Source organism: Melozone crissalis, unplaced genomic scaffold (genome assembly GCF_028551555.1).
Source record: "Melozone crissalis strain CALT ecotype California unplaced genomic scaffold, PUWL_Pcris_2 ptg000023l_1, whole genome shotgun sequence".
Taxonomy (NCBI): Eukaryota; Metazoa; Chordata; class Aves; order Passeriformes; family Passerellidae; genus Melozone; species Melozone crissalis.
Window position 1 is genome coordinate 20,113,700 of NW_026535801.1, and position 19,179 is coordinate 20,132,878.

The window sequence follows — 19,179 nt, forward strand, 5'->3', positions numbered from 1 at the left end:
GGTGTCCTCGGACGCGCCCCCTTTCCCTGCCGTGACCCGAGCGCCGGAAATGGGGCGAGACGCCAACACTGCACCGGGGACACCGACATTGACACCGCCCTCGGCAGCGCCGCCCTCACGGTGACCCGGTGCCACCTTCACAGTGACGGTGACACGGTACCACTCTCACGGTGGCACCCTCACGGTGGCACCCTCACGGTGGCACCCTCACGGTGACAAGGTGACACTCTCACAAGGTGACACTCTCACGGTGCCACAGTGACACCCTGACGGTGCCGCCCTCACGGCCGAACCGCCCCGCCCGCAGCAGGCGCACTGCGGCTGCGCGAGGAAGCAGCGCGCACACCCCACGCCCCCCGCCGCCACCAATGGCGCCGGCACAAAGTGACCTTGGCCGCGCTCCGCCTCTTCCGCCGCCCGGCCCCGCCGCGCCTGCGCACAGCCGGCCCAGCCCTCCCGCCCGTCGGCCCGAGCGCGGCACCGCAGCGGTGAGAGCCCCGCCACTCCCGCCATCCGCGCCCATCGCCGCCCCCGCCCGCCGCACCCTCACCCTCTCCCTCTCTCCGCAGAGACGCCGGATCCTGAGCCTCGGGACGCCGCCAGCTAAGATGTTCGCCTGCGCCAAGCTCGCCACCTCGCCCTCCCTGGTGAGTGGGGGTGCGCGGGGGGCGCCTGCGCTTCGTCACCGGCCCCGTCCGTGTCGGCGGCGGGGCCGGTGCCGGCGGCGGGGCGATCGCGGGTCGGGCGGGCCTCCGAGCCCCGCGGCGGCGCCGTGGGACGGGCCCGTGCCGAGCGCTGCCCGCCCGAGAGCGAAGGAGTGGGGGCGGGGGTCGGGCAGGCTGCGGCAGGGCCGCGTTCTCCTTCCTGCCTCCTTGGCGCGGCCGGGGCCCGCTGCCAGGGCGAGCGGGGGCCCAAGGAGGGGGAGGTCAGCGCCGCCAGCAGCTCCCGGGCCTGCTGCGCTCCGAGCCTCGCTGTAGGTCAAACTCCAGCCTGTTGCTTGTCCTGGGCAAGGCCGCAATTCTTTGCCCTTGCGGAGATAAAAGACTGTCCTGCGTGAAAATGCCCTCTCTGGCCTGCAGAAAGTCTCATTGTGCATGGTCTAGGCCCAGGTTTTCCCTGCAGGAAGAGCTTTGTGCAAGAGCCGATATGACCTTAGACTGCTGGGAGCCCAAGGACACATGCAGGCCGCTTGTGAAAAACGATTCATTCATTTGTGCCTCGCTAAATTTAAAAGTCTAGGTTACATCTGTGCATTTAACAGCTTGGAAAATCATTTTGATGGCTTTTATTTCTTCATTTTGAAATGTGTTTCACTGCTTCATGGTCGGTCGGGATTTTTTGTCGCTGTTTTGCTCCATTTTCTGTCTGCATAATGCATGTATATGTTCACTGAATGTCGTGGCTATTTACTATATATCTTCTGAAAACGGCTCTGTCAGATTGCATGGCAGTGCTTGCTTCCGTATCGTTTATTGTGTATGCAGCTGTTCAGAGATTGCTGTCTTTCAAGGAAGACAAATGGCTTAGTAGCTAATAGTCTTACTGTCTTACACAGTATTGTATGGAACAGCTGTGATCAAATGTTTCATTTTTTTATGTTTTTTTTCCTCCTCTTACAGATCCGTGCTGGATCAAGAGTCTTGTACAGACCAATTTCGGCATCTGTGTTGTCTAGGCCAGAGGTCAAGAATGGAGAGGTACCTTATAAACAAAATTCTGTATCTTCCTAAATTACCTGGTGAGCCTAAATGTCCTCAACCTAGAGTTCATTTGTACTAACTCAATACCTATAGTGTGAAACTTGCTTTAAGTCAAACACCTAATAATACTTGTTGCTGTCTTGCTCTTTCCCCTGAGAAGTCTTTGACGTTTAAAGTCGATACTTTCAGGTGGAACAGGTAACATTCTGAAATTTATGACTTAACAGTCTCATCACTCTGAATAATAAGTAGACAGTGGATCTAATACAACTTTTAAAACTGCATAATAACACTATCACATGGTCTTTTGTCTGAATATAATGTTTTCTTATGTTTTGTTTTCTTAGGGCAAGTCAACAGTTATCGGGGCCCAAAATACTGTCTCCCAACTAGCACTTAGGGAATTCCAGACTAGTGCTATCAGCAGGGACATTGACACTGCTGCCAAATTCATTGGTGCTGGTGCAGCCACAGTAGGTGTGGCTGGTTCTGGTGCTGGAATTGGAACAGTCTTCGGTAGTCTAATCATTGGTTATGCCAGGTAATCAATCTCTCTCTCTTTAAAAAGTATTTAATTGTATGCAGATGTATCTTGAGACAGCTGAACTGTAGAAAATATAATGGCAGTGTAATAAATTCTGTTAATGATTACTGTTACTGATACACATGGCTGAAGAGAATCTTATGAAACTGTACCATATTCATCAGGATGGCTCTGTTGTTAAATTCAGAACTTTGTACACTCTTCCTGGAGGAGAGCCATGAAAGAAATTGCATCATTAGACTTGGTTGGTCTTTTGGTCCCTGAAGTCCAGTGTTTGAGCATTCAGTTCCAGAACTGAAATATAAATCCAGCCTGTATTTTTCCCCATGTAAGAGGAAAAGTCCTAAATAGTCTTCATATGCAGAATCGTTGTTTAGGAATGGATGTTTTTGAACACATTCATCTTTGCATCTCAGAATATGCAGTTATTTTAGCAAATGAGTTCCTTCTAGAAATCTGAAGGGGGCAAGGGTGAGGATTTTGTAGTAGGGATGAACTTTCAGGTAATTTTACAACATTCCTGTAATAGAAGTAGTTCACATGACATCATGGAAGAGCTGAACTGATGCAGGCATAAAAGAAGATTCATGTTCTTCACTACTTTTTCAACCAGTCAAGTCTTAACTTCTTGGTAAAGATTTTTAAGCCTTTTTGAAGAGAAGGAAGCTCACTTTCCACTTCAAGAAACAAGTGTTTTCAGTACAAAATTCTTATATCAAGTTTTGAATTTGGCATGAACGTGTCAATAAGCAGTGGTAGAACATTGCTTCATAGTTTTATATTGGAGATTTTCTCCTCTCACTTCTTGAAGGCATACTCATTGCATTTTTGCAACAAACTGCTTCAACTTTTTTGTTGGTTTTTTCCTACTCTTAAGTGGTTTCAGTTCCTGTATTTGCCTTGAGAGCTGGTTAAAACATGATACACATGAAATTCCTTGGGAGTATGGTTCTCATGTCACAGATGTGAAATAAATTTCTAAACTAGACCTGAGTCTGGTCTTAATTGCCAGCTAATTTGTCTTCAGTGAAATCCTTGCAAAAAATTGCTTGGATTTATTGGATTTTCCCATTTCAGAATGTGTTGCAAGGAGCTATGAGGTTAAACTGCATGAAAAACATCTTAATTGTAAGGATAAAAAAGACTTACACCTTCTCTTTCTTTTAGAAATCCTTCTCTGAAGCAGCAGCTGTTCTCATATGCTATCCTGGGATTTGCCCTGTCTGAAGCTATGGGTCTCTTCTGTCTGATGGTTGCTTTCTTGATCCTATTTGCCATGTGAATGGAGATCTGCCTGTAATATTGGCATTGGAATGTAACTGCATTTTACAGGACTCCCAAAATGTTGGTGTCATGGAAATTAATGCTATTTCCAAAGTCATTTCATTAAAGATAACAACTTTAACTGTCAACTTGTTGCCTTCATTTATTGTCTTTCTCACTAGGGTATCTGGAAGATGACATTTTGTAATTCAGTCTCCACAGATTGCTCCTGATAATGACATATGCATAGCACTCTTCCAGTCAAACATTTTATTTATTAAAATTAACGTGGCATATACTTAAAAGATCAAAGGATGCAGAGATTAAGTCTGTACTGCTGGCCTTGTTCCTTCACTTGTGTTTTTGTTTTTGCTTAAGCTAGCTGACACACGTTCTGGCACCTCTTGATAGAAGGAGCCAAACAGAAATCCATGAAGGTGATAGGACACTTCGTATCAGTTTTCACATACACCAGATATTTTGATTACCATGGTAGGCTTTCCACTTGGATCTGACCAGTGTCCCCATTGAGCTAAATATACAACTGCTTTAGTGCGGTCCAAGGCATTTAGTTGTGATACATGGACATTATATTTCATTTAGTTACTGCAATTTTAGCATCAACTAATTCAAAGAGAGAGCTTCCAGCTTTCCAATTTTGTAGTCAGCCTTGCATTATCTCACACATTCTTTGAAGAGCATTAGGATTAAAGCATTTTGGTTAAAAAAAATAGCTGCAGTATCTACCTGTGCTTCTCTTGTAGCAGTCTAAATGGATTTATGGTGTCATCCATACTTGGAGGAAAGCACTGTGTGCTACTATACCTACCTGGTGGGGGGCTTGATAGCATCTCAAACCTTATCCAGAATACTAAATAACCTGAAATATAACAAAAAATAAAGCTGAACTTTGTAAGAATGAAAGCCAAGCTTGTTAAATGTTTTGTCATCTTGCTGTTAAGTAATTACTGAATTAATATAGGAATCTTTATTGGAGGAAATGCAGAAATGATTAATAACTAAAATAAGTGTAAGGTGCGGGTAAGATTTTGTTTTAATCGGAATTAAAAAGTACCAAGTGGGTATTCAACGAAATACGGTTTAGTGGACTTTAGACCACTTTAGTTTATGGTGGACTTTGCAGTGTTAACAGTTGGACTTGATGATCTTAAAGGTCTAAAACACCTTTCCTTAAAGGTGTTTCACAACCTACATGATTGTAGAATTTGTGTAGCAAAATTCTGGAACGTAGCACAAGAAATAACTTGCCCCACATCTTCTTAGTAGAAAACAGTTACTGCAATACAGAGAATGTTCTTTTATATATGTGAATTTCAGAGGTGTAGAATAGGAAGCAAATTAGTAGCTTTAGAACAATATTAGTAGTGTCTTACATGAGTAGATCAGGAAGCGGGGGTTTTGAGGAGAGGGGTAGGAGGTGAAGCACATTGCAGGTATCTTCCATGTGGTGTATGCTCATGCAGTGCTGATTTTAGGGACCTGCTATTACCCATTCTTGGAAGCCACTGGTTTGCAAAGCTGACAGTGCATTTGTCCTGGCTGAAAGGTATTCTGGACTCTAAATTTCACCTCTGTATTGCTGTCATGGTAGGTGGTGAACTTTTTTCTCTTCTTTCAGTACAGCAGTGATCTCTACAGGCATCTGAGGTGGCAGTCTATTTCCTCAAATCATGGACAGTCCAGTGGACTTATCTTATTCAAGCTTCAGGTATCACTGAGATTTGGCCTAACAGGCATCTTCAGATTTGACTTGGTCAAGTCCAGCTCCAGCACTGCTAACTCAGCTGAGGAATTTTTTTGCATATAAAATGTTTCTGCTGAGTTGTAATGGTGTTTGGTGGAGATAGGAGACCTGGCTGAATTACTGCTCTGCAACTTCACTAAGAAAGCCACCTGAGTCACCGTGAGTTGTTTGAATCAGGTTTGAATAACAAGTTTTGGATTTACATCCCATCTTTTACCACCCTTTCAACATGAACCCTTTTTCTTGGGATCTGCCTAAAAGGCAGTGGACATCTTGGTGATTCTAAATGTGGATGTGAAGGTTGTTTTAGTAGTAACATCTCCCCAAGCTTTTTGCCTTTTAACTCACTCTTAGACTGGTGAGCATAGGCCAAACTGAGGCAGAGTGGCTGTTTAGCTACACCAGTGGGGACAGAATCAGATCTGGGTTCTGCAGATAAAGATTAATTGAGGACTTCCAAAACAAGGCAACAAACCTTCACACAGAGGATTATCCTCCTTATGGACAATAAGGGGCTTAGAGTTACTCAGTGACGGGCAGATACTGACAGGTGAACTATTACAGGGCACAGGGAATCCCTTCCCAACAGAGCTCCGTTGGTCAATTTGAGTGTCTGACAGGGAGTACCCTCAGTTTGCCCAAAATGCTCACAAAAGTAACAATTATAAATGTGTAAAAGACTTTTTTTCTTACAAAAAACCCCAACCCAGTCTCTTTGCCTTAATAGGGCAGCAAAACAAAGATTTCTGGATCTTCCTGTAAGAGCTTCCATCAAGAAATCTTCTGTTACTGTAGGCTTTACTTCCCCAAAACCTTTTTCAGTTTCTTCTGACATGGACCATGCTGAACTCAGAGATGGTCAGCTCATGAAAATTTGTCTTGTAGGTTCTCCAGATTGAAAGACTGACTGTTTATGTTTCATTGTTCAAGATTAAGCCAGATAAAGCCAGCTAAACCTCTGAAATATCCATGTTATTCTAATGGAAAATGAAGAAAATGTTAAAGTTACCAATTAGGCTCTTAAGTTACAGCTGCAGGTAAAAGTGATTCATCCCATGCTGCAGGTAAAATTGAACATCCTGCTGCTGTTTTTTTTCCCTTTTCCTGCTTTCCTTTTCTTTGATTTTTGCATCAATTTCACACTGAAGAAAGGCACCTGTAGTTCAGTTTCTTAGTCCAGGCTTAGGACTGCTGCTGCTATGTAATGGTAAAACTAAACCATCAAAAAATAGTTGTTTCCAATACAGGTCTCAGTTGCTCTCTGAAGAAAGATCTCTATTCCTCTCTTCTGCATGTACACTTGAGTTCTTGCAACGTGCTGCTTTAAAGAATAATTCCACCTTTAACTAAACAGTGTACTTCAATGCAGTGCTTTCTATCCTGCCATATCTTTAAGAACTTTGCAGAAGCGCTGTACAGGGCCCACCAAAACCATACACAAGAAGTGAAATGAAACATACCCTACTGTCTTGTGCAAGTTCAGAGAAACTCAGCCAAAATGTATTTTACTGGAACTGATACTTTTTTAGAAGTACTTTTTTGTTACGGCCTTGCACTCTCAGATCAGTCTCAGAACAAGATCAAATTATGCACATGCACAGAATTAAAGCTCCATGTGTGATTCAGAGTACACACTAGTTAAACTGTGTTGCTATATAGGGTTATGCTATTTTTTTAACGAATCCAAAATTCTTTTAGTTCCTCCTGTGTAAAATATAGGCGTTTGCCATTATTATACAGTGCTGTGGCATTTTTGATACATTAACCAAGGTGAGTGTTTAGCACACCCATGGCTTCAGGCACATGAGAGCGGGTGTGTTGAGAGATGGGGAATCTCGGCAGTCCAGGGCTTTGGAGCGCTGATTATTCCAAAAGTTGGATGTGACAGGCGCATGAAGCCTTGCCGCTGAGCGAGGCCTTGCAATGCTTTATTCACTACGTGCTGCCTGCAGTCCTCAGCTGCCGGCCGTCCTGCACACCCCGCCGCTGAGAACGGGCACCTCATGCTGAGCTCCCCTCGGCCACGGCCGCACCAGTTCCACCCCACCACGGGAGCGGTGGCCGCCGTGCCGCGGCGCAGTCCGGCCATAGCTTGGCCCTGCAATGGCTGGGCCCAGCCTGGCCGTGCCTGTGCCCCGCCATGTCCGGGCCCGGCCGGGGTCGCTGTGGGGACCGGGACCGGCCCCGCCCCCGCGCCGCGTGACCGCCCCGCCCCGCGGAGGTGTCAGCGCGGCTCTCGCGAGAGGTGACGGAAGCCCGCGGGGGACCCGGCCTTTAATGTGCGGGCCGGCGGCGTCGCGGGTGAGTTTGTAAACACGGCCCGGCCCGGCTCGGCCCGGCGCGGCGGCTCCTCCTCCCTCCGTGCTGCGGCGGCGCCGGCCGGGCGGGGGCGGCGGGGCGGGAGCGGCGCGGCGCGGCGGTGGGCGGGGGATGCCCGGGAGGCAGTAACATGGCGCCGCCGCTCCTCTCCGCGGCAGCCCCCTCCCCCAGCGCGGCCTGCGGCTCCCGCCGCCCCTAGAGCGGGGCGGGGCGGCCCGGCCGGCGCCGCGGACACCGGCACCCGCCCGGAGGTAGGGCCTGGCGGGCGGCCCGGGGCGGCGAGGCGGGTCGGTGGGCGCGTGACGGGGGCTGCGGCGCGTCCGGGAGCGGTGCCCCGCGGGGGCATCGCCGGCAGCCGCCCCGGGCCCGGCCCGCGGCGTGGAGGGCGGGAGGAGCGGGCAGCCGGGCCTCGCCTTTCCGCCTCCCGCTGCTCCGGGGAGGCCCCGGCTGCACCCATCCTCGGCTCTGGAGGAGAACTTGCTCCGTGCCGGTGCCGGGAAGGGTGCGGGTGTGGGGGATGCCGGGCGGGGGGTAAGAACAGCTCCTCGGCACCAGGTGCCGGCCTGCCTGCTGTCTGGCCATGGAGCTGAACCTCCTGGAGCTGCTGCCTCGTTGACTTTGCCTGTTATTGTGCGAAATGCCTCTCGAGTTGCCAAATAAAAGGTCTCTGCAGCTTTCACATGAAAAAACATGTCACAGACCTTCGATTAGCCATAGCTGCACGGTGTTTAAGGCACAAATGTTTTACGTCAAGATGTAACGTCATGTTTGGAGTTAGGGGAAATGTGTGCTGCCATGTTGCTTCTGCAGTCTTACTCATTCTCCAGCGGTTTTGCATCCCTGTTTTTGGAGGGAGATCCATTAGTGTGTTTATGTGCCCCATTCTTACACTCTATGTCCCTCACTTGCTTTTTGTCCTGTTGCTTTCTCCCAGAGGTGTTTATCTTCCAGTAGTGATACTGTCACCTGTTTTCTTGTGCTGAAATGAGGAATTTGAATAATCTGAGCATTCTGAATCATCCCCTACTTCCCAAACAGCGACCACAAACATGGCTGAAACGTGTTTTATTTGCCACCTTTTAAAACAGTGGTTTTGTTTTCTGTTTGACGTATTTATGTCATGGCAGTGAATGTCACATCCGCACTTCTTGCTGAGCATAAAGCTGGGTAAGAGGTAATAAAACCACATGTTTTGAAGTTTGGGTCATTGGACTGCTGGGTCTGGTTAGATGTTAAATTCAGCACGAGCTGATAGGATCAGAGCAGTCCTTGTGGTTCTGCTCTTCTCAGGTGTTCCAGGTGGAATTTCTTTAGCCATCCACTGAAACAGGTTGCTGCCTGTTAATGAACTTCATTTCAGAGGGACAAACTGTAGTCCGGTTTGGCATTCACTTGAATTAACTCTGAAGTGTTTATAATTATGCAATCCAGAATCAAAATTGTCAAGCTGTCTTCTTAAAAAACTAAACAATAATTTTGTCAGGGACTGGTTGTTATATAATGCCTCAAAAGAATTGTCAAATAATGAGACCTTAATGTGTACATGGAGTAAAGCAGCTCTTTTAAAAATCCATTGGGATTTTATGTTTCGATACTGACATTGTATGCTGATGCTTAATCAAGTAGTTGAGCTTTTGATCTTCTTTACAATCTAGTTGATATTTCTACCCTGATTTGAATTCTAGAGACAGGAATGTGTTTGGTAGGTCTTTTTCCAGAAACTTCTAGACTATGCAGCATCTAATAGAAGATACTTTCAGATCTTAAATTTCATCATGCATACTTTTATTAATAATCTTGCTTTTCATGCTGCTTTCCTTTTGTGACCACGTTGAACAGCATGAACTGTGGTATTATTTTCATTCTTGTTGCATTAAATTTTGAATGGGCCTAGTGCTAAAAATTCCTTTTCTGTCATCAGCTTTTTTTTCTTCTACTCTTAATTAACTTAAACTTACAAATGTACATTTTTACCTTCGTGAAGGTTTCCTAACTGAAGTTATTTATAGTATCAACATTCTTAATGGATTCTTGACATAGATTTGAGTGTCTGTATAAAAATTATGCATTTTCTATTTTCAAAGGAGCAAATGTGATTCAATATTTTTAACTCTTATTTTAATATTGAATAGATTTCAGGTTACCATTGTTGTGCATAACTGAACTGTATTTGTTTAACATATAATATGCACTCTAAGGAGGCTTTGGATGTAGTTAGTTACAAAAATATTAGTCAATATTTAATAACTATGCAATCAATGGGGTTTTTTTTCACATCTATGATGTACTGTTTTCAGCTTTGTTCAGTGTCAGCTTCAGTTCAGCCTGAGAACTTTTCCATTAGATTCACTTCAGATAAGAGCTTTGCTTAAGCAAGGCATTCCAAGCGATATATTATGTTTCCTTCCTAGGTAAATCCAGTGGTCGTTTATATAAATGCTTACAGCAAAGAAAAAGATCATTCTGTGTTAATGAGCAAGAGGAATCCTGTAGTGAGATATTTGATATATTTAAAGATTTTTAGGATTAAATTCTTAATAATTCATTTAATTTTAGACTTTAGGGATGCCATCTAAGAGAATGTGAAAAGCAAGTAACTTTTTGGTAAGCTTGGTTTTTAAGTTTTGTTGAAACAAATGTAGAAAAGTGAGGTTGGATCTCTAATGTTTGTTAGGTTGAAGATGTTCAAACTCAGATAAATGAACTGGGGAAAGCAAGGCCTAATATCCCTGTAAGCAAATTGTGAGAGATGGGAAGAATATGAACCTCTCTATATTTCTTTTATGAGGTTCATTGACATTTTGCTTATCTACAAGTGCTGTATTCACACAGCCTGAATTTTTAGTAAGTTAAAGAAAGATCAGGGGTGTCTCTGAAGAATGCTTAAGCCAGAGAGTTGAATTAGAAGCCACCATGTTCAGCCAGCAGGAGATGTTAAGCCTAAGGACCTTTCTTTATGCCATTAGTGCTCTCTGTTTGCCAGAAATGGATCTTCTTGTGGAGGAAGCCACTCGTGCAGCTGAAGGAGTTAAATTGCTTTGTTCCTGTATTTGTGACTGTCTGTCCTACTGGCTGTCTTGTTCTTATTGGAAATTAAGTCGATCATCCTTTCTTTTGTCTTGAAGTCAATGTTCTTTTCTTCTTGTCCAGATGTGTTGTCCTTTATAGAATTTAGACAAATGGTGGAAGGTATGGAATTAACTTTAGACATCAGATATTAGCAGTTAACTAATAATATCAGCAAAATGTGCCTAACATTTGACTTTTTAAAAGAAAAAAATTGAATCTTGTGCTAGCAGTGTAATGTGAGGAAGGAGCTCCTGTTTTTCTGTTTGCCAGCCATTGGTAGTTATGAACTTTAAATGCTCTGGACTAGGGTTTATAGTTTTCTTGCAGAATCTACAAGGTTAGTTTCTGCCAATCCCACTTTCATTATGAGGAGGAATGTTTTAAATTTTCAGGTTGTATCTCCTCCATTTCCTTAATTTTTCAGTTTTATTTTTTAGGACTGTCATATTTGACAGTATTGCACAAAATACAGGCAGATCACTTCTGGAAGTGTCATGAAATGGTCAAGTATTAATTGCACTGGTTTTGCTTCACCTCTTCTTGTTTTGCTTTATAGGAAACAGAAAATATAGCTCCAGTCCCTCTAGGTAAGTAGAGTACTTCCTTTTAAAACACAAATTACTTTTTTTTTAAATTTATGTTCCTTCTTAAGTAGTGTATTCTGCCTACTAACTTCTGATTTTTACTGAAATCACAACTTGCAAATCTACGTGTGCAGAAAATTGTGGAAATAAAGATAGACTCTTTAAATGTGGGAAGTGATTAAAATTTATGATATGAATGATGTATGTAAGTGTTGAAAGTATAAAGACACCATGTTCATTTTGATTTTTGTTATTGTTTGCTTGGTTGCATGAAAATCTCTTAATTGTGAGGCGTTTAAATTTAGACAATAAAAATATCTACCTTCTCCCCATCTGTGGACATCTTGGAAGGAGCTAAGCAAAACACTAAATTCAGCTCTCCAGGTAACCATTAGGAGAATGTTATTCTTTACTGTGGCAAATATGTTCCATTCACTTTACCTTGAATAAGTATGTACTCTTAAGTAAAACTCTTAAAAGTTGATAAAAGTTTAAAATTTTGACCTGGTTCTTTTATGCTTCAGTTTGCTATTATAAAATGAAGCTTTAAAGTAAAGTCTTACCCTACCTAAAGTAGTTACACACTATGATGACTTCAACAGATGAGTTTAGTAAGAGTTAATAATTCTGTATACAGTAAGGCTTTGTATCTTGCAGTAAAAGGGGGCACAGTCCCAGATGCAATGTGATGAATAAAAGGAAATGTTGACTAGACATGGCAGCTCTTGAGGAAGTGCAAACATCCGTAGGAAAAGGCATCAGTGGTGCTGTAACACAAGCACTCTGTAGCTGATGTACTGCTGTAATTCTGCCTTGTCTCAATGGCCTGGTACAGTTTCTGTCCATCTCTCACCTTTTTCAAACCCCAGTGCACAGATGTTTCGTGGGCTGGAGCCACGTGCAAGTGGTCAGTGTACCTGCAGGGCTTGGGTGTGCTTCCCACGGAGGCAGCAGGAGATAAATCAGCTACTGCTGTAGCTGCAGACTGACAGATGGTCCTCTGTGGACTGTCCAGTTTGGGAGGGTGACACACTTGTGAAAATATGCATCTCTTCTTGCATGTTGGCCAGAAGAAGAGTGCTGTCCTTCAAAAGTTTCACAGTTTTTGTTTGTTTGTGGGGTTATGTGTGTTCATAGCTGTCTTTTCTGTGCTCAGTTCTGGCACTTTTCCTCTTTGCTGTTTGTATCAGCCCTGATGGTACAGGAGGGCAGCCTCTGTCTTGCTACAGTGCCTAAAATAATGAATCCCAGGGTAGGAGTGCACAGCCTGTGAGCAGCTCTGTGCATGGATGTCTTTTCACACACACCTTGCTTTCTACAGGTGAAGTAGAGGCTTTAGCTGCAAGTCTGCTGAGTCTTTAGTAGGTACATGTGAGGAATTACTTTTCTCAGCAAATTTGAAGAAGTTTTTGCAAAGACTATTGATACATATACATTTTAAGCAGCTGCTTAAGTGTTCAGTAGAAAAATTTTGAAACAAAGTGTCAGTTGCATTTTCCATGCTCCTGTATGTAGGCAGTTAAGAGAAATCAGAAGAATCTTTACCACTTAAATAAGCCAACAAAACGTGGCTTAAGTTGTGTAGGCTTCTATTCTTTGTAAGATTGTCTTCTGAAAGGTTTTGGAAGCAAGCCTCAGACTATGTAGTAATAGTTTCCATCAAGTGTACCCAAGGTGTTTAATTAAAATCTTATGGAAATATGCAGATAATTGTTGAAGCTATTTTTGTAGCACATTTAGATACATATTAATGTGACATTTTATGGAGACATTTTTGTTTTTTAAATAAGTATTAGTGAATTATTTGGAAACTCATTTTTATTTCTCCTTATTAGATATATTTTAAAGATGGATATATACTTATTTATATAGTTTACTGTACTGTTTACATTCCAAACATCATGAAAGAGGCTTGCTACATTTTAAATAGGCATGATGTGAGTGTATTTTACTTCTGTGGTAAAAGTTCAGAGCAAACACCAAAAAAGTGAGGTTATTAGTGTGGTTTTAGTACTGAAGTTGATTATATGACTTACTGTAAAGATTATTTCAAGTTTTTTTTGTGTTTAGCTCTGATGCTGTTACAGTGTGACTGGAATTCTACATATGGATTTCTTTATGCTACTGAAAGGAATGTGGAGTTTGAAGCTTACAGAAGCAAGTTGTGGTTCAGTGGACTGTAGTAAGAATCATTTCACTGAATGTTCATTTTTATCTGAAGAGATGAGTTAAGGCTGGAGTTTCACATTCATATTGGATTCCTGCAGGAACTCTCTTTTTTTCTCTGGGACAAGGTGTTAGCTGTTGCCTAGGTAACAGTCCAGGGTGACTCTTAATTCCCCTCTAGGGACAGGGTTATCACTTCATGTATTACATTTCTCATTTGGCTGGGTGAGTAACATTTTTGTCAAAAAGGCATCTAAGTTGCTATTTTGGTTTTCAGGGGAGAGGTATTTTCTGAATTATTCTTTCTTACTGTGATATTCTCACTTTGAGCAGTCAGTCTACAACAGAGAGAGACTCCTTTGAAATTAGAGTGGCAATTACCAACATTTTTTCCTGAAAATTTGCCTTCTCTGTGTTAGTTTTGTTATGTCAGGCAACATGCAATCCAGAAGGAAAAGAGGATGCAAAGGATGGGGTTTGTGTGTATTTTGTAGCAGCGACAGGTTCCTGACCTTGCAGGGTCTTCTAAAGGTATGAGAACATTACCCAAGTTTGGATTGTCCATTGCAATTTTTCGCCTCTGTTCCTTGCTATGATATCTTGATGGTATGTTTTAAATTTCAGAGTTATCTTGGATTGCACAGAATTTTATCCAGTCAAATTCTGAATTTCTGCAAGGCTGAGATTCCACAGCCCTGCTTGACAACCTGTTCCAGTGTTGTGGGATTTTTTTTTTTTTTTTAATGCTGTGTTTTCCTTTTCCTCTACACTTGCTCCTAACTTTCTTGATGGGTCTCATGAATGTTGCATCTCAGTCCTTTTATTATACTCTGCCTAAAGTCTGGATCTGACTTTTCTATATCAATACATTAGATAGTTTATGACAACAAGCAGATCCTTAGCACTCCTTCTCCATTCTGAACAAACTTTGCTTCCTCTTGTTATGTAATAGTCCAGCCTCCTAACTGTTCTGATGGGGCCCCAGATGTTTTCTCTCCAGATCATCAGCTGTCTGGTATGGCACTTCAGCTGTAGAGTGCCAGATAAAGGACAGTAATCACTTCCCTTCATCTCATTGCTGTGCCTTTGTTAATTCATCCCAGTGGCCTCTTGTCTTTCATTGTCATGCAAGTGACATGATGCTGTATTGTGTTGGTTTGTTGTCCACCATGAGTTACAGGTTCTGCCCCAAAGCTGCTTGACAGCAGCTTTTTTGGGCAGCAGCTTTTTTTTTTTGACAGCAGCTTTTTTGGGCAGTTGCCTCTCAGCCTCCACTGTTGCGTGGAGTTATTTTGTTCTAAGTGCAAGCCTTGCGAGCCTTTGTAATAGGTAAATACATTCGTACCAATTTGGCTGCACTAACAAATGCGAGCCCTTTGTTTTCCCATCCTGTCAGATCCAGTTTCTGTTTAGATTTAAAATGTCCAAGGTCTTGCTCAGAATGCAAGTGAACTTCTTTTAGGTGCTAGAATTTCAGTGCTTCAGCATAATTTTTTTTCCTCAGATGTTATCTGGAATCTCTTTACAAGGGATTACCTCACAGAATTCTATGTGGCCTGCAGTCAAATAATGTTACAAAGATGAGGAAATGAATTTATCTCCAACTTTTTTCCAGTAAGTTTGCCAGAAGGACAGCGCTGCTTTTCTTTTTCACAAGGATTGATTTTTTACTTGTATATCAGGCATTCAAAATTCACAGGCTTTACAAACTAAGACATAGAACCAGAGAGGAATTTCACATGTAAATACGAGATTTGGTAATATTCCTTGAAAAGAGAAAATAAATGGACCTAAAAGATTTACATCTTCTCACCTACAAAAAATACTGACAGCATGGAGGGAGCTGATTTTATGGCTGAAACTGCATCTCTCAGAGACTGACAAGAAGACATAGTAATAGAGTGGAAAAAATGTCCTACGTGTATTTCGGTTAATCAAAATCTTCATGCTTTGGATGTAAAGAAACCAAATCATGGTTGTTTCTTCCACCATTAGACATTTCTGATATGGGTATTACTTGTCTGGTCATAATACTTATCCATATGTCTGTATTGGCATATGGTGGTATATGTAGCCATTAAATACATATACAGTGCCCTATGATGACAGGTTCAGAAAAACTAGTTCCTCTTGAGATCTAAACAAGACACTCTATTAGTTTGAGCCTTCATTTGAAGAAATGAGATTGTTGCATTGCTGAAGAATAGTGGGATAGCTGTTAACTGTGTTGAAGTTCCACATGTTGAAAGGATATACTCTTAAAGTGTCATGGATAAGGACCTTATTTCTTACCCTGAAGCCTTAGTCATGTGTATTCAGACTTGCCTATAATTTTGTTAATATTCATTATTAGTGAAAGCACCAAGTTCATAGTTTGAACAGTTAGAAAAAATACTTCATTCCTTCAGTAACTTGAGACAGGTTATGAACTCTTTGCAGACAGTGGAGCAGTCTTCATCTCTGATTTGCTTTGGCATCCTTTCTTTGGGATGTAAATGTTTCCCTGAGCTGTCAGTGCCAAAGACTGAAGTTTCTGGCAGCCATACATCTCTCTTGACTTCTGATCTCAGCTCAGTATCCCCATTCCTTGCAACATATATATTTAGAAGTGACAGTTTAGAGTATCCTGCATGCCAGGTTTTTGTTTCTTTGCTGTTGGGTGAAAATTACCAAGATCTCCTCCTCTTTGAAAGACTGTCCAAAAAGGTCTGTACACAGTGGTTTTTTTACTGTACAGGTACATCCAGAAGGATCAGATACTGTATTCCTACTGATCTCTGAGGTAATCAGTCAGAAATTATTTGCTTATGCTTACTTGATATGTCTTGTGTCTAGTGCCCAGATGTGTACCAGAAGTTTACATTCCTAGGATGGTTAGACAGTTTGAGAATCCTTGCAACTCTACATGACCAGTATGCTGGGCATGACGTGGGTTTATTCTGCCTGTGATCTTTAATCATAAAAACATCTTTATTCACCTTTATTTCCTTCATCAATCTAAATAGTGTTCAGAACTATTATTGTTAGTTCTCCATACAAATACTCATTTAAAGATGAATGTATTTCCTCCAAGGCAAAGCCACAGATGCCACAACTAATTAAAGGATGTATTGAAGTAAACTATTTATTTGAAAAATTGTTGTGTTTCATGGGTGAATAGTGGACATTTTCTCATTTATATTTACAAAATCATTCATTATTATATTTTTAGCATGCATAGTAATTAATATCTTCTTTTAGTTACAGTTTATTGCCATGAAAAGGAGGATATGATAGTTTGCCATATGAAACAATTTTATATGTGAAATCTGGCAGGTATGTGTATTAGTGTGTGGGGTGAGTATGCAAAATAGCACCAAATGTCATTAATACCTTACTTCTTTATTAAGTATTTTCAGCCTGTCAGTAATTAAGTAGCTGAAACATTACTAAAGTACATGTTTTTGTAATTAAATTCATAACAGTTTACATTAAGGGCTATGTGCCAACTTCTCTCTAATGATGAGCTTTAAATAAGGATTGTGAAAAGGCTGAGGCATGAATGCTACTTCTTCATCTGTTGGCATCAGAACCTTGACTGCATGGTGTTGTCTGCTGCTCTGATCTCTTTTTAGCTGAGAATTGGATCATTATTACAATGTATTTGATTTCAGTGACAAGTTGTTCTTACTGTGTTTTCAGATACTTTTTGCAGTTAGTCATGTTACATGTGAACATGTGGATTTCTGCTTGAGGTGTAACTGCTGTGGTAGATTTTGAGTAGCTTCCTGGCAGAGCTTGAAATCCATGCTCTGAATCATGGGTATTTAGAATATTACTATAGCCACAAGGCAGAAATTCTTGCCCAAAGAACATTAAAATAGCTTGTTGATATAGTGATAATTTGTTGCATTATTTGTAAAATTTGTTACATTCTAATTTTAATACAGGTAGCACAACGACCTGTGGAATATGAGTGATGACAAACCCTTTTTATGTACTGCCCCTGGATGTGGCCAGGTAATGGTCTGAACTGAAGTTATTAGCATTGTTCAAATAAAAGTAAAACAATGAAATGTATTTTTACAGATGGAAGAAAAGGGGCTTATGATAATTGCTACTAAGTATTTATGTTTTGCTGAAAAGCAAGAATTTATAGCATGTGGGTCTACACCAGCCAGTGATTCCAGGGAAGGTGGAGAGAAGTTCATGTCGCAGATGTCAGCTTTGTACTGTAGAGCAGAGAGGAAGGCAGGCCCTGGACATCATCTTCCCTCTGGAAGGGCTGCTCCCCCACTTAGTGAGGACAGAAAGACAGACTTAAGTCTCTTGGTGTGATAGAACGCAGAAATTTCTCGTCTATGCTGTATGCAGAGATAGGGTGCAAGAGTTACAGAGAGCTGGGCATTTGGAGCTTAGGGCAGTAAAGTTATAAGGGAAAAAAAGTCCCTTGCTTGTTTCACCCTGTCTTGCAGTGATCATGCATTTTTAATTTCCCTCACAGTTCCATATGCACATGTCCTTTCTCAAGGAAACATTCTGAATTACTGTACTCTGAGGTGAATTCAGTTAAAGTATTAGTTCCTGAGAGGTGATTCTTGACATGGATCTCTTATATGTGGAATGACTTAAATTAGTGAGGCATAACCAGAAACATAAATTGGAGCTCAAATGTTCACAAAGAAAATTAAGAATTTCAATGTTTTGTGTAAAATGTGTTCTTTTTAGGAAAGCTGCATCTTGGGAAATGTTTTCTTAGATTATGTCAATTGAAACACTAATTTCACCCACAATTACAGATGCATAGCAAATTAGTGAAAATAAACAAATAGTGAAAGTAAGAATATCTCTTTTACAGAACTTAGTTTGTCTGCTTACTGCTTTTTTATAGCATATACCCCAAATATCAGGGAAAGTATACATGAAATGAGCAAACCTGAGAGGTTTTTAAAATGCTGGTAAGGTTTAGATAATTCACAGTGTTTCAGTTGTCTGGCCTTGTTCTAGTGTTACCTATTCTACCTGCCTCTTGTTTTATGTAGTAAATTGTCAAGGGCAGGAGCTATAGTATTTAATTTTATTTTATCTTTACACTATTAAATGCAGTGAAGTTTGTGATTACAGATCAATTCTCATTAATGTAATACACACAATGCAGTAATCAAGTAGTGGTGATCAATTACTAGACGTTGTCAAGATCCATTAATACAGCAAATGGCTGTTTGCTGATGGTTGATGGAGGCTGCAGCACTCTGAAATGTTATCTTGGACTTTTGATGAATGCAAGTACTTATACTGCAATTTCCCTGGTATATTTAGTTATTACAAACATAATTTGAGTTTTATAATATTTCTGCTCGGTACTTGGCCAAGGAACAAGATCTATCTGCCATAGAGGTTTGTATTTTAACATAGTAATGGTAGTTTAACATGTTGTAAAAATTGCTTTCTGTGGAATGGCATTTGTTGTGTTCACACTCCCAATTACAACTGTTTCTTAAAACTTCCTGCTGCAGCGTTTTACCAATGAGGATCATTTGGCTGTGCATAAACACAAACATGAGATGACACTGAAATTTGGGCCGGCTCGGAATGACAGTGTCATTGTGGCTGGTAAGCATACACTTGTATTAGGTTTGGTCACTTTTCTGCTGGAATGGGCATGTGCTTTCTGCATTTTCTGTGCATAATGCATAGATTCACATTTAGAGAATGTGATCCATTTTCTGCACTAAACTTATCTGCAGTATGTGCTTAGGCAGTGTTTTCTTAGATAATGCATGTCAGAAT

General features: G+C 41.6%; 2 protein-coding genes across 7 annotated transcripts in view; both read left to right on the forward strand.

Annotated features, from left to right (window-relative positions):
* Positions 1–422: 422 nt before the first annotated feature.
* On the forward strand, positions 423–3,656 carry ATP5MC3 (ATP synthase membrane subunit c locus 3). The gene is made up of 5 exons (XM_054277892.1): positions 423–488; positions 570–647; positions 1,620–1,697; positions 2,048–2,241; positions 3,412–3,656. Exons 2-5 carry the CDS (start codon positions 609–611, stop codon positions 3,524–3,526), a joined length of 426 nt encoding a protein of 141 aa, XP_054133867.1. The 5' UTR covers positions 423–488; positions 570–608; the 3' UTR covers positions 3,527–3,656.
* Positions 3,657–7,506: 3,850 nt separating this feature from the next.
* ATF2 (activating transcription factor 2) overlaps positions 7,507–19,179 on the forward strand; it is a 48,603-nt gene continuing 36,930 nt past the window's right edge. Inside the window, exons 1-6 of one of the 6 annotated variants that reach the window (XM_054277643.1) lie at positions 7,527–7,573; positions 11,217–11,247; positions 16,148–16,192; positions 16,651–16,725; positions 17,340–17,409; positions 18,906–19,002. In XM_054277643.1, coding sequence (XP_054133618.1) covers positions 17,362–17,409; positions 18,906–19,002 — 145 coding nt within the window. In that variant the 5' untranslated portion in view covers positions 7,527–7,573; positions 11,217–11,247; positions 16,148–16,192; positions 16,651–16,725; positions 17,340–17,361. Of the gene's footprint in view, positions 7,574–7,778; positions 7,843–11,216; positions 11,248–12,590; positions 12,610–16,147; positions 16,193–16,650; positions 16,726–17,339; positions 17,410–18,905; positions 19,003–19,179 lie in introns of those variants that run through there. The other 5 variants (XM_054277644.1, XM_054277646.1, XM_054277640.1 and 2 more) reach the window with 5 other exon arrangements.

Bases quoted from the DNA above. Each gene is read 5' to 3' on its own strand.
- ATP5MC3 (XM_054277892.1), top strand. From the start codon at position 609: ATGTTCGCCTGCGCCAAGCTCGCCACCTCGCCCTCCCTG. The intron at 1,698-2,047 runs GTACCTTATAAA...TTGTTTTCTTAG, and splicing joins CAGAGGTCAAGAATGGAGAG to GGCAAGTCAACAGTTATCGG. The intron at 2,242-3,411 runs GTAATCAATCTC...TCTTTCTTTTAG, and splicing joins CTAATCATTGGTTATGCCAG to AAATCCTTCTCTGAAGCAGC.